Below are 13,626 nucleotides of genomic sequence, written 5' to 3' on the forward strand. Positions count from 1 at the left end.
TGGTATTCAGATCTTATGCATTATTTAGCTCATATTCAGATCTTTGTTCGTTGCATTCTTTATTTCTTCTATATATGTCGTATACCCCCTCACAAGTGATTTGTTTGCGGCAGTGGCAGTTTGTCCTCAAGTAGTTGCATCATATAATGATCGAAATAATACAACTGTGTCCCTCTGTTTTTGTTTTTCTTTATATGCTTTCATTTTTTTAAAGGAATTTATCACTTGATATTCTTATTCTACATGTCTTTCGGACGTCTTAAGCCCACTGTGACAGATGAAATGCTGAGATAATTATTTGGCCAGCTTGGAGCCAACGGACAATGTGATCACAAAATGTACACTATCTGTCCATAATGTCAATCAGGTTTTTGAGTTATAGTGTCTTTTCAACTGTCCTTGTAGAGCTCAATTTTTTTCTCTTGCTTGCCTACATCTGCCCCTGTAGAACATTTTTTCTTTTTCTTTTTAATCTCTCTCTTGGCTCTAAGGTCTATACATTGTGCAACTTGCGGTCCAATATGGCAATTAGCACTCTGTTTTTTCTGGTGAAACACCTTTGCATGTGACTATCCAATTGTACTTAGCTCTCTTAAACACTCAAGACTAGGATCTCTGCTCTTGGGCGTTCGGCGTAACAGGCTATCTCGTGCTGGTGAGTCGGCATTGTATTATTTTTCCTTTGTGGGTGCAATTTTTATGGCAAAAATCGAAAAAATCTGTGTCCTGGGTATATCTTATTCCCAAATTTACTACGTGGGTATTGTATTTTTTTCAAATTTGCTTTGTGGATGTTAGATTTTCCAAAACAAATTCCTTTTTTGTAGTTATCGCTCTTTTCTTTGGCTATTACATCAGTATCCAGTAGTTAATAGGAGTTTCCCGCCCGAAACGAGCTTGGAGGAAGTGGTTGCATGCTGTACACCTATGGGGACAGGATAGACCTTTTAAGTGAAACCACCATCTCAGTTTTTGCAATTAGGTTGTTATTTGTTGATAAACATTGCTTTCGTTCTGCATTATAGGCATATGAACTCAGTTCCCTGAAACGAGTTCTCAATTTCATAGTGAGGTAGATTTACTATGTTAATTTGAGCCTGGAATTTGATGTTCCGATTGCCTGCCTGCAAATCAAGTCATAAATTGTGGTCATATGGCTACAGATCTCTATATTAGAGGTTAAGGTGGATGTCAAAATCAATCAGTTTGGCAAATGTCTTCTAATGACATCAATCTCCATATATTGTTATCCTCTTAATCCATGGGTAGTTTGTAATAAGAGTTCAGAATATATCTTCGAATCGAAATAGCTCCCTTGTTTTCTTCATTGCCCAAAGCCCTTGGTTGAGTGCTTATGAGCAGCTTTATTGTTATCCATAGCTTCAATAAACATAGTCACATTCCTTGCACATGCGAGTTCATAAGGCCCACTGCCATGCAGGATGTACTTTAGTGTGTGAACCTATGGTTTTAATTTCTAAGTGATTTCTGATGATATGGTTTCTCTCTTTGGCGAAGTCTTAAGAAGTGTCAATGCAAGCGTAGGCTGGGAAATTTCCTTCAAACTTCCAAAATATCTTATATTCTGAGTTCATTATCCATAGATGAGATCTGTAGCTAGGGACAAAATAGTGTTTGTTGTGTTTGTGTGTATCTTTGTATGCTGATTGGTATTCAGATCTTATGCATTATTTAGCTCATATACGCAAATGGATATATGTATTCTTCTTTGTGCATAAGCATATGCCTATTCGTTGCGTTCTTTATTTCTTCTATATATGTCGTATACCCTCTCACAAGTGATTTGTTTGCGGCAGCGGCAGTTTGTCCTCAAGTAGTTGCATCATATAATGATCGAAATAATACAATTGTGTCCCTCTGTTTTTGTTTTTCTTTATATGCTTTCATTTTTTTAAAGGAAATTATCACTTGATATTCTTATTCTACATGTCTTTCGGACGTCTTAAGCCCACTGTGACAGATGAAATGCTGAGATAATTATTTGGCCAGCTTGGAGAACTTGTGCATGTCAAAATACCAGGGGCAAACAGTGGGGACTTGCAGAGGGATTACTTTGCTGATGCAGTAGCTTAGCGAAATAAGTCATTTTCTTTTGTCTTAAATGCCAGCATAAGAAAGAGAAACAACTTTGCTGATGCAGTAGCTTAGCGGAATAAGTCATTTTCTTTTGTCTTAAATGCCAGCATAAGAAAGAGAAACAATATACCTGTAACAATTTGGTGTGGCTTGCTCCATTGCATCAAAAGCTTCCAACCAGTGTCAAATTTGATGGTGCTACTGACATTACATTGCTTTTAGTTTGTTTGATTTGCCTTTCCAAGTTTTGTGACATTGCATTTACTTGCATAATTAGCAAAAACAAGGGCATTGGGTTGATATAGATTGATCAATGGATTTACACTGACTGATCCTAACCTACAGTAGGGACTGGTACTACTGACATTACATTGCTTTTAGTTTGTTTGATTTGCCTTTCCAAGTTATGTGACATTGCATGTACTTGCATAATTAGCAAAAACAAGGGCATTGGGTTGATATAGATTGATCAATGGATTTACACTGACTGATCCTACTTGGCAGTCATATTTTGAACTTGGTCGCAAAGGTGCACACAATCACTTCATTGTTCAACTTGCTATTATGATTCTGCGGTTGTAATTGCATTACATCAATGGGTTTACGTTCTTCTTTATCTTGGCAGTCATATTTCGAACTTCAGTATCAGACCTGCGCAGTGGATGCTACCTGACATAATGAGTCTCCGCAGCTTAGCAGACATTTGTGGTCCCAAAGGTGCACACAATCACTTCGTGTTCTATAATCATTTTCATTGTTCAACTTGTTATTATGATTCTCTGGTTGTAACTGCATTACATCAGTAAACATAATATTGCATCAAAAACTTAGTGGTCATCATGTCTTCTATGTCTGATAAACACAAGTTGCAATTAGTATTGCAAAAGCATCACTTATTTCGTGTGGACAATTTCTCATATCTAATTGGAGACTGCCTATTCGATAGTTTAGAACTTTTGCTAGAATTCCGATACAAATCAGTGGAGCTAAGGAAAGGAACAATAGAATATTTTAGAGCCTGTCTCAAAAAACAAGATAGTGAGGCAATTTTGTCTTATGAACATGAACTGCATGAAGCCTCACTTAAAGAAATGCATAACATTAGCAACCGTGAAGTCTATTTAGAAAAAATGGCTAGATCTGCCTCAAACAATATACCCCTAGCATCTAGAGGTCTGTGGGGAGATATTTTCTGCGTCCATTGGCTGTCAAACTGGTTGAAAGTTCCAATTAGGCTTTGGTCCAAAACAAAGATGCGAGTGTATTTGCACTTCAATTCAAGTATTACAACAAATACTTGTGACATACTGTTCCATGACGAGCACCCTTTGAATGGGCACTTCGAGCCTTTGGTTCATAGGCAACCTACAATTGGTTGTACCTTCCAACAACAAGCCGATACGTCAAAGAACAATATCGAACCACAGCCTGAGACAAAATGTCAATCAATCAAAGCTAAATTACACTCACCTTGTCACTTAAACAAGCATGTGCTTAAGGACATTGCTCAGAAGAATCAGAAAAGGCAAAACATAGGCATTCAATACAACAGAAGTACAATGGAACAACAAGTAGTTCTAGACAACACAGAAGATGTTTGTGACACACCTATGTCTGATAAACACAAGTTGCAATTGGTATTGCAAAGGCATGACTTATTTCGTGTCGACAATTTCTCATATCAAATTGGAGACTGTTTATTCGATAGTTTAGAACTTTTGCTAGATTTCCGATACACATCAGTGGAGCTAAGGAAAGGAACAATAGAATATTTTAGAAACTGTCTCAAAAAACAAGATAGTGAGGCAATTTGGTCTTATGAACATGAACTGCATGAAGCCTCACTGAAAGAAATGCATAACATTAGAAACCGTGAAATCTATTTAGACAAAATGGCTAAATCTGCCTCAAACAATATACCCCCAGCATTTAGAGGTCTATGGGGAGATATTTTCTGCATCCATTGGCTGTCAAACTGGTTGAAAATTCCAATTAGGGTTTGGTCCAAAACAAAGATGAGACTGTATTTGCACTTCAATTCAGGTATTACAACAAATACTCGTGACATATTGTTCCATGACGATGATCCTTTGAATGGGCACTTCGAGCCTTTGGTTCATAGGCAGCCTACAATTGGTTGTACCTTCCAACAACAAGCCGATACCTCAAAGAACAATATTGAACCACAACCTGATACAAAATGTCAACCAATTGAAGCTAAATTCAAATCACCTTGTCACTTAAACAAGCATGTGCTTAAGGACATTGCTCAGGAAAATCCGAAAAGGCAAAACATAGGCATTCAATATAACAGAAGTACAATGGAACAACAAGTAATTCTAAACAACACAGAAGATATTTGTGACACACCGCACACAAAAGATGTTAGTGACACATGGATTAGTTCCGATCACTTAGAAACTTGAAAGAACATATTAGAACCAACAGACAAACAGAAATTGTAACTTGTTGTCGATCAGACAAACAATCAAAAAGTCTATCTTTGCGTTTGCTTAAAGGCATCATTCGGGAAAAATTGAAAACACAGAAAATAAGACTTGTCTTCAACACAACAATAATGAAACAAGAAATAGTCATAGAAAACATGGACTACTGCCCATCTGCAGGAAGATCAACGGATCTATCAGCGCGATCAACGAACCAAGTAAAATTCAAGACACTGAGATTCCGATCACTTAGAAACTTGAAAAAACAAATTGGAAACAACGCACAAACGGGAATTGTAATCCCTTGCTCATTAGGCAAAGAGACAAAAAGCTTATCTTTGCATTTGCTTAAAGGCATTATCCGGACAAAATCGAAAACGGAGAAAATAAGACTTGCATTCAACACAGCAACAATGAAACAAGAAATAGTCATAGAAAACATGGACTACAATCGATTTGCAACAACATCAAAGGATCGTTCAGCACAATCAAAGAAATCAGGAGAATCTGACCTCTCGATTCAATCAAGATCAATGAACAAATTACCAGAATTATCAGAGTTTGATCAAATATATCAAAGACAAGTAAGTGACACACCTATTTTCAATTGTTCATCATGTGAAACAACTTTTTTCAAAAGAGACATCTGCTTTGTGAAACAAGAATGTCAAGCAAAACAAAATAAGATTAGGAAACAATCAACTAATTTCGAGAATGTTAAATCTCGTGTTGAAAATTGCTACATTTGTAAACATTGCAAAAAAGCAATTGAACATGAAACAATTGCTAAATATGCAGTCCCTGAACACATAAGAAGAAACAATGGCACTAGAACACTGAGAGACCTCACTGAACTAGAGGAAAGACTAGTCGCATTAAGATTGCCCTTCTTGCAAATAAAAGAAATGGGCCATCGACATAAGAAGTCGCAACTGGTCTTAACTGGAGGAGTCATCAATGTCCCCACTAACATTTCCAGAATCCAATCTGCATTGCCTAGAACTATAAAAGACACTGACACGGTTGCCGTTGTTCTCAAAAAGAGTTTAAGATTCAAAAGTGCTTATGCATTTGGTCGAGTTCGAGTTCACAAAGTGATGAAAGCATTAAAACAATTATGCAAAAGGATGCTTTACAAGCTCGAGAACGCTACCATAAATGACAATTGGAAAGAGGCATTCCTACAAAACCAAGAAGCTTATGAAAGTTCAAGTGACGCTGAAGATAGCGAAGACGATAACATAGACAACGATGAACCAACGACAAAAGCATTGGTCCATGGATTCATTGATGCACACACCGTCCATGACCTTGTAAATAAACAAATTAACATTGCACCTGCTGTTGGATACATGCCATTAGGAATCTTCAAAGATAAGTACTCAGAAGAAATGAGTTTCCCATCGCTTTTCTATGGCAACAAACGCCCAGCTGACATCTCCAAAAACTTTACATATCAAAAGATTTGCCACTGGGAAGTGCTGCATAAAAGCCACGATTTTGCTTATCATACTACAAACCTGTTCTATAAAGCAATTCGCATTATCATAAATCAGGTGTTGAATAGAATGTGGATTAGAATTAGAAAAGGGCAGTTGAAAGGTAGAAAACTAGTTGCAAAAGACGTTAAGTCAAAACCAAACCTAGATCGTATTTTAAATTCTGACATTGGGTACATGGACCTAAAAACAATTCGTACCTCACCTGACTACCACCAGCAAATACGAAACAAACTCTATGCAATGATACGACAACTAGGGCCGCCCACTTTCTTTGTTTCGTTTAGCAGTGCGGAGCATCTTTGGGATCCTTTAATGCATGCATTGAGACACATAAAAAAAAACACTAGAAGACCAAACACAGGTGAACTTGATGAAAATGAACCTAGCTCATTAATAAGAAACGACCCTGTTACTTGTGTACGCTACTATAGATCTAGGAGGGATGCATTACATCAATTGATATCTCATGATCACAAGTATTATGGAGAGCTCACTGACCACTTCTATGTAACTGAATTCCAAAACCGGGGCAATGAACATGAACATGGCTTACTATGGATAAAATCTGCACCAATCTATGGTCAAAATACAAATATTGAAGTCGAAGAATTCGTTGACAATTACTTGTCAACTAATTCACTGTTACTTGCAAGTGAACTTAGAGTTCTACAACACCGTTGTCACACAAAAAGTTGTAGGAAGCGTGCAAATTCTAATTGCAGATTTAATTTCCCAGTACCGCTAATGAAAGTAACAAAAATACTTGAGCCTCTTGAATTCGATAGTGATAAAACAAAAGCACATGCAAAGCTAATCTTCGAAGCAATAAACAATACAAGATACAGTGAGAATGATACATTTGATAGCTTTTTAGCCAACCTTGGACTAGCACACAATGAATACATACATGCTATCCAATGTACACTAAATCGAACAACACTCTTATTGCAAAGGAACCCAGTTGACACCTGGACAAACAACTTCGCTAAACATATTCCAGGAGTTTGGATTGCAAACACTGATTCCCAATTTGTACTTGATTCATATGCAGCTACAATGTATTGCAGTTCTTATATGACAAAAGAAGATAAAACACTCACAAGAACATTTAAAAACATACGCGACAATCATGTGAAAACAAAATCTGATATCCTAGATACCATTAGTTATTTAGGGAAAGCTTTGGTCAACTTGCAACAAATGTCTGCACAACAAGCAGTGCATATTGTGTTATCGCTCCCACTAAACTCCAATTCACAGAAATGTGTATTTATTAACACATCTCCTGTCGATGATCGTGCATTTGTTCTTAAAAGACAAAAAGATCTGCAGAAGGAAGCAGATGACTCAGAAGACATAATGTGCCCATCAATTACTGACTACTATGCTCTCCGACCTACTGCTATTGAAAATGTCTGCTTAGCAGAATTTGCATCTAGCTATACAAAGAAAGGACAAGAACGCAGAAAATCAAGTAGACCATGTGTCATTCGATCTGTTAGATATAACAAATACAAGGACATTGAAAATAACTGTAGAGAGCAATTGATGTTATACTATCCTTATCGAGGAAGTGAAACTGCAATTAAGCAACATCACACAAGTTGGCAAGCTGCATATGTTGCGGTGGAAGAAATAGTCAAGCAAAATGAACAAAAGTTCAAATTTGCTACAACAACTACATGGGGTGACATAGATGACGCAATGCACACAGTAGAAATAGAAACTGGAGAAATATTTGACATAAATAGTTTGAAATCAAATGAAACAGAAACTATAACATTTAACAAATCGATAGATGACAAATATGAAAACTACGACTTCCAAAATGACTTGGGACATTTGCAAGATAGCAAAAAGTTTGCTTTACCATCTACAAGGCCATATGAAATCGTGAAACAACCACGTATACTTGAAGACGTAGAGTACTATGAATTAATGCGACAATTAAACACTGAACAAGCAAGCATAGTTACTGATGTTATAACAAGGAAATTGTACAGACCAGACGAGCTAATCTACCTGTTATTAACAGGAGGTGCAGGAACAGGCAAGACACACACAGCCAAGGAAATCTTCCAATCCTTAGTACGCATACACAATGTGGCATTGCCTTATAACCCATCACAACTAATAGGAATAATCGTTGCATACACGGGCAAAGCTGCCTTCAATGCTGGTGGTGTCACATTGCATTCTGCATTCTATTTGCCCTTTAACAAAGCAGATTGCCCCTCACTAAACAATGAAAAATTGGACACATTATCAAAGCATTTCCAACAATTGTGTGTCCTCCTCATAGATGAGGCATCACTCGTTGGTGCAACAACACTATATCAAATTAATAAGCGCCTGCGACAAATCTTACACACACCAACTTCATACTTTGGCAATGTTGACACGATATTCTCCGGCGATCTTTACCAGGCAAACCCAGTCAGAGACTCCCTGATCTTTGAAAACCCAAAAATCAACAAAAACACAATTCCATATGACTTCTGGCCAGAGAAAATAAAATGTTATCAACTGCACATAGCCATGTGCCAAAAAGACCCATTGTTCATTGATGTACTAAATAGGATGAGATTAAACATGCAAACAGATGAAGATATTGCTTATGTAAACAACAACTGCTATAGGGTCCCACCTTCAAGCCCAGTTTTCCCACACATTTTCTATCGCAACAAAGATGTCCATATTCACAATGTGAAAATGCTTTCCCTGACAAAGGGGGAACAAATAATGCTCGTTGCAATTGACAACTACGAGCTTCCTGGGTCGAGTTATTTTGCTTTTGATAAAACAATCTCACTGCCATCAACAATTACAGTTAAACAGAACATGTTAGTTGAACTATATGCAAGAAATTACAATACAAACGATGGATTAGTAAATGGTGCTGAAGGGATTTTCAAATCCTATTCATCTAATAACAACAGGCCTGACATTGTCTGGATAGATTTTTCAGACCCAGAAATTGGGAAACAACAAAGAAGCAACTTCAAACAACTATACGACATAAACATAATGCCAAATTGGACACCAATCTTTCGAATAGCAAAATCGCTAGCAATGTCTCAGAACAAATTACAAATTACAATTTGAAAACAATTTCCAATCCAATTAGCCTGTGCCCGGACAATACACCAGACACAAGGGTTGACATTGGATCAACTTGCATTTGACCCAACTGGTGTCACAAAACATGGTCTAGTCTACACTGCATTATCATGTGTTCGAACTATTGACTCACTATACTTGATTAACAAATTGACACAACAAAATTTCCATGTCAAAAACAAAATAATCAATGAGATGGCACGGCTAGAAACAACTGGTGCATGGAAACTAGAATTCGCAAAGAAGAAATCTGTTAACAAGGATGTTTTATCGATTGCAAGCCTGAACACACGTAGTCTACGTGCACATCTTAGTGACATGATTCATCACAATGACTTAATGGACAACATGATTCTATGTTTTCAAGAAACTCATTTGTACACTCCACCAGTAGTCAAAGAATTCTTATCATTCAATTTTGCGGCTGCACATTCTACACATGGAGTTCTTACTTGCATAAACAAAAAAATACCTATTAGAGCAAGAAAGACATTTTGCAAGAACAAAACAGAGCTTAGCCTAATTGACATGTACTTCCGACGACCAATTTGTTTAATGAACATTTATGCAGCACCATTTGAACAAGTATCCACAATAATGCAAATAATTCAGGAAGCAAAGTCGCAAACTACATATAATGACTGTGTTTTTTTAGTTGTTGGTGATCTTAACATTGACATACAACAAGAAACAGCTCGTAGCAAACTCTTTGTACAATTTATGGAAATGGAAAACTTACATGAAATAACAAGCAAACTATCTCCGCGCCGAAACACAGTAATAGACCATATCTGGACAACTTTGCCTATGAAACAGTGTGAGATAAATGTAACATGGGCTTATTGGTCTGATCACAGCATATTCTATGCACTATTACAGCTCTAATGACCCTTGGAACAAATCAATAACCAATTTGCTAAACTTCATATTCAAGGAAACTTCATATTTCCCTGTTCAAACAAATGTTGTGTTATCCGAGCAATATCAATCTCCAATGGCCATACTGAAAGTCTATTTCTTGTAGCTCCCTTGCAACACTCTGTGTTTACTGATCTAGGTATGTAACGACACATAGAATAACGTTATGCACAGATTTATTATTACATGGAACACATTTTGCTTGTAGACCTAATAGAATACATATTTATTATTACATGGAATAAGTTTTGCTTGTAGACCTAATAGCTTGTACTCGTGTTGTACAGATAAATAATAAGAAAACACAGCACGAAGAAGTAACTCCTCCAGAGCCTTGCTGCCTTTCAGATCAGAGACTGGTAAACGGATAATTAATATGAAAAGACAGCACGAAGAAGTACCTGCTCCAGAGACATGCTCCCTCTCAGAGACTTGTGACGTCTTAGAAACTGCTAAAAAGTAACTAAAAAACCTTCAAATCTATTCTTACAAGTTTTGTAGTACAAACACAATGTTAATTCAGATTCTTCAATATTGTTCTACAGGCAGAAACAGGAAAGTACATCAAGTTTCGTAGTACAAACATAATGTTAATTCAGATTCTTTAATATTGTTTTACAGGCAGAAACAGGAAAGTACATCTGAGATAGTAGCCAAGCATCAATTATGCAGAACAATCACAATACAGGAGTTAAAAGGGCTGAAAATGGGAACAACTTTTCACGGCCAGGTTCTAGTGATATACAAAACACTGGTCGACGAAGCCCGCGGAATTGAATTGTTACGTGCTGACCTAGTGGACAGCAGAGGGCATATGACAATTACGCTAAATGTGCCACACAGCCTGATTCCTGCTACTGAAGCGAAACTTGTAGTGGGCCAGGGAATCTGTATTACAGATTTCAAGGTCTCTGCCAAGACAGTTTACGACCATGGAGACTGTCCGTGTATACTTTTTTTGCATGGGAAGACCATCTTGGAACCAATTCCACCTATCTGTACGGAATACAGATTTGTTCCCACGACGACTATTAACCAGCTCACCAACACAACAGCTCCGTTTGCAATCGGCACAGTTGTCGGCCTTGTAACAACAGCGAAAGAAATAGCTGGTCAATATGTCCTAACTATCAAGGATGGCCCAGCTCAAAAAGACAAAGCCACGGTAAATACAAATTCAACCATTTATTCTTTTTAACATTTAAATCATCTATACATTTTAAGTAACCATTTACTTAAAAGAAATTACATTTAACACTAGTACATTTTGCAACACAGGTGCATCTTTTTAGTACATTTAAGCCAATTTTCAAATCAATCCAACAACAAATTTTGAAACAAGAAGCACCAATGGTGCTGTTTCGAAATCTTGCCCGAGGCAAAGAACGTGGGTCGTTACGCACTTGCAAATCTACATTCATTACAGCCGTTACTTCAGACAGGGTACTTGCAGACCTGAGAAAACTACCTGCCTCAACAACAAAGGTCCTCTCATACTCCACAGAATATATATTATAAATCTTTATTTCCTGTTCTCCTAAATTACGCACGTTCATTTAACATCCTCTTAGTATTTTTATTACAATATCTAACGCTAGGCTTGTACTGAAACATGGACCAGGTTAAAGGAATGCTCACTATAGCAAACATACATACAGAACCCTTTGTTATAATCTGTAACAATTGCTCTCTGCCCGCCGATACGTTTGGAACAGTTATCATGGACCAACTTAACTGTTCCACATGCAAACAGCTAACTACATATCGACGCAGTTTGCAATTAAATTGCACAATCCAAACCGACGCAAATGTTCAATACAAATGCATCCTAAAGGACAGTTTACTGCTCGAACTGTGTCCATCCTTAACAGGACTCACGTATGAAAAGTATCTCGAAGACGTTGCCGACGTTACATACAGTTTGCGAGATTTCCATGTACACAGCAGCTTCCTGTTGGATAGTTCGGATGTCATTGTGCGTACAGATTGACACATTTTATCCTCTGTAGGATGTGACTTTATCTGGTCTACGAGTTCATATCTGCTGGAAGCTTGGAATACCATCTTCATGGTATTGTTATATCTGTCTTTATTATTATTTGAACATAAGAACTCTTCTTCTGGGCATTTTAGTTTCTGTTGGGCTGAAAATAAACAACTTTGATGAATGTTCTGATGGTTCGGATTACCATCTTCATGCTACTATTATACCTGTAGTTACTCTTCCTTTGGGCATTTATTTTCTACTGGAATGAAAAGAAACAAAGCTCCTTATTGTTTAACGGCAGGAGTATATCGTCTTTTTGTTGAGGAAGACAAGGTTTTTTTGGAAAAGGAGAAAAAAATTACAGGTGATGTTCTAATTTATATCTGCATGCCTGAAAAGCACAAAAGGTCATTCCGCCCTTGAGAAATAGCATGTAAAGCTAGGTAAAAATAGAGATTGATCTGATCCTGCAACAAGGATAATTTTAGGGGTGAATGTTCGCCCTTTGGCGAAATTAAGGGGTTTAAAATTTTTAGTGGGCGATTATTTTGTATCATAGTACACTTTTACAAATCACCTCAAATAGCCCACCTTCTTTTAAGGGAGAGGGTAAAAAAGGTAAATTTAGCCCTTGAAATTAGGAGTTACAACCTTCCATTCGCCCATTTTCAAGAATAGGTTTTATTTAAGTGAATCCATTCGCCCATTTTCAAGAATAGATTTTATTTAAGTGAATCCTATGGGCCAAAGGCCCAAATACCATATTTATAAAAGATGTATGGTAAATTAATAAAAATATAAATAAATGAGAAGTATGGTAAATAAATAAAAAAAATTAATATTTACTCCATAAGTCACCTTATATACATTCAAGGGTGTAAACAAATAAAAATATAAGTAAAGTAGAGGTATGGTAAATAAATAAAACGTTTTTTTATACTTACTCAAAAGGTATGGTAAATAAATAAAAATATAAATAAACTAGACGCATGGTAAATAAATAAAACCTCTTTTTATATTTAGTCCATAACCCTCGTTCTATTTATGAAGGCTCAAGAAAGAGGTTTTATTTAAGTTAATCCTATGGGCCAAATACCATATTTGTAAAAGAGGTATGGTAAATTAATAAAAATATAAATAAATGAGAGGTATGGTAAACAAATAAAACATTTTTTTATATTTACTCCATAAGTCACCTTATATTTAGGAACACTAAAAAAATGCGTTATATTTAGGTGAAACCTATGGGCAAAATACTATGGGACAAATACCATGGACTAGATTGTTATTAATACCATGCAAAAAAACATTAACCCTATTAATAAAAATAAAAATGGCACATGGTATTGACCCATGGTATTCACCAAAATGGCACATGGTATTGACCCATGGTATTCACCTGGAATGTAGCCTATTTAAATGGGGGAATTAAACCAGCATAGATCCATCTTTACTCTGGATCTACTAACCCCCGAAAGGTATCAAATATCGGTAATTTTGATTTCAAAAGATATTTTAAAGAAATGCAATGATTTCATTTGTGTATTCAATAAAC

The 13,626-nt window shown here is 36.5% G+C and overlaps 2 protein-coding genes and 1 long non-coding RNA gene across 3 annotated transcripts; all 3 read left to right on the forward strand.

The window, feature by feature from the left end:
* Window positions 1-387: 387 nt before the first annotated feature.
* Window positions 388-872, forward strand: LOC149189762 (uncharacterized). Its single transcript, XR_016255933.1, has 2 exons — window positions 388-655; window positions 828-872. It is a non-coding gene; the product is annotated as an uncharacterized LOC149189762 (long non-coding RNA).
* Window positions 873-4,702: 3,830 nt separating this feature from the next.
* Window positions 4,703-9,151, forward strand: LOC149189763 (uncharacterized). The gene has a single exon (XM_089410330.1). It carries the CDS (start codon window positions 4,703-4,705, stop codon window positions 9,149-9,151), a length of 4,449 nt encoding a protein of 1,482 aa, XP_089266456.1.
* Window positions 9,152-10,387: 1,236 nt separating this feature from the next.
* On the forward strand, window positions 10,388-11,282 carry LOC149189764 (uncharacterized). The gene is made up of 2 exons (XM_089410331.1): window positions 10,388-10,543; window positions 10,706-11,282. The coding sequence occupies exons 1-2, from the start codon at window positions 10,461-10,463 to the stop codon at window positions 11,280-11,282; spliced, it is 660 nt and encodes a 219-aa protein (XP_089266457.1). The 5' UTR covers window positions 10,388-10,460.
* The last annotated feature ends 2,344 nt before the right edge of the window (window positions 11,283-13,626 follow it).

Source organism: Pinus tabuliformis, chromosome 3_1 (assembly GCF_031772625.1).
Source record: "Pinus tabuliformis cultivar Carrire ecotype Pingquan chromosome 3_1, CPIR1, whole genome shotgun sequence".
Taxonomy (NCBI): domain Eukaryota; kingdom Viridiplantae; phylum Streptophyta; class Pinopsida; order Pinales; family Pinaceae; genus Pinus; species Pinus tabuliformis.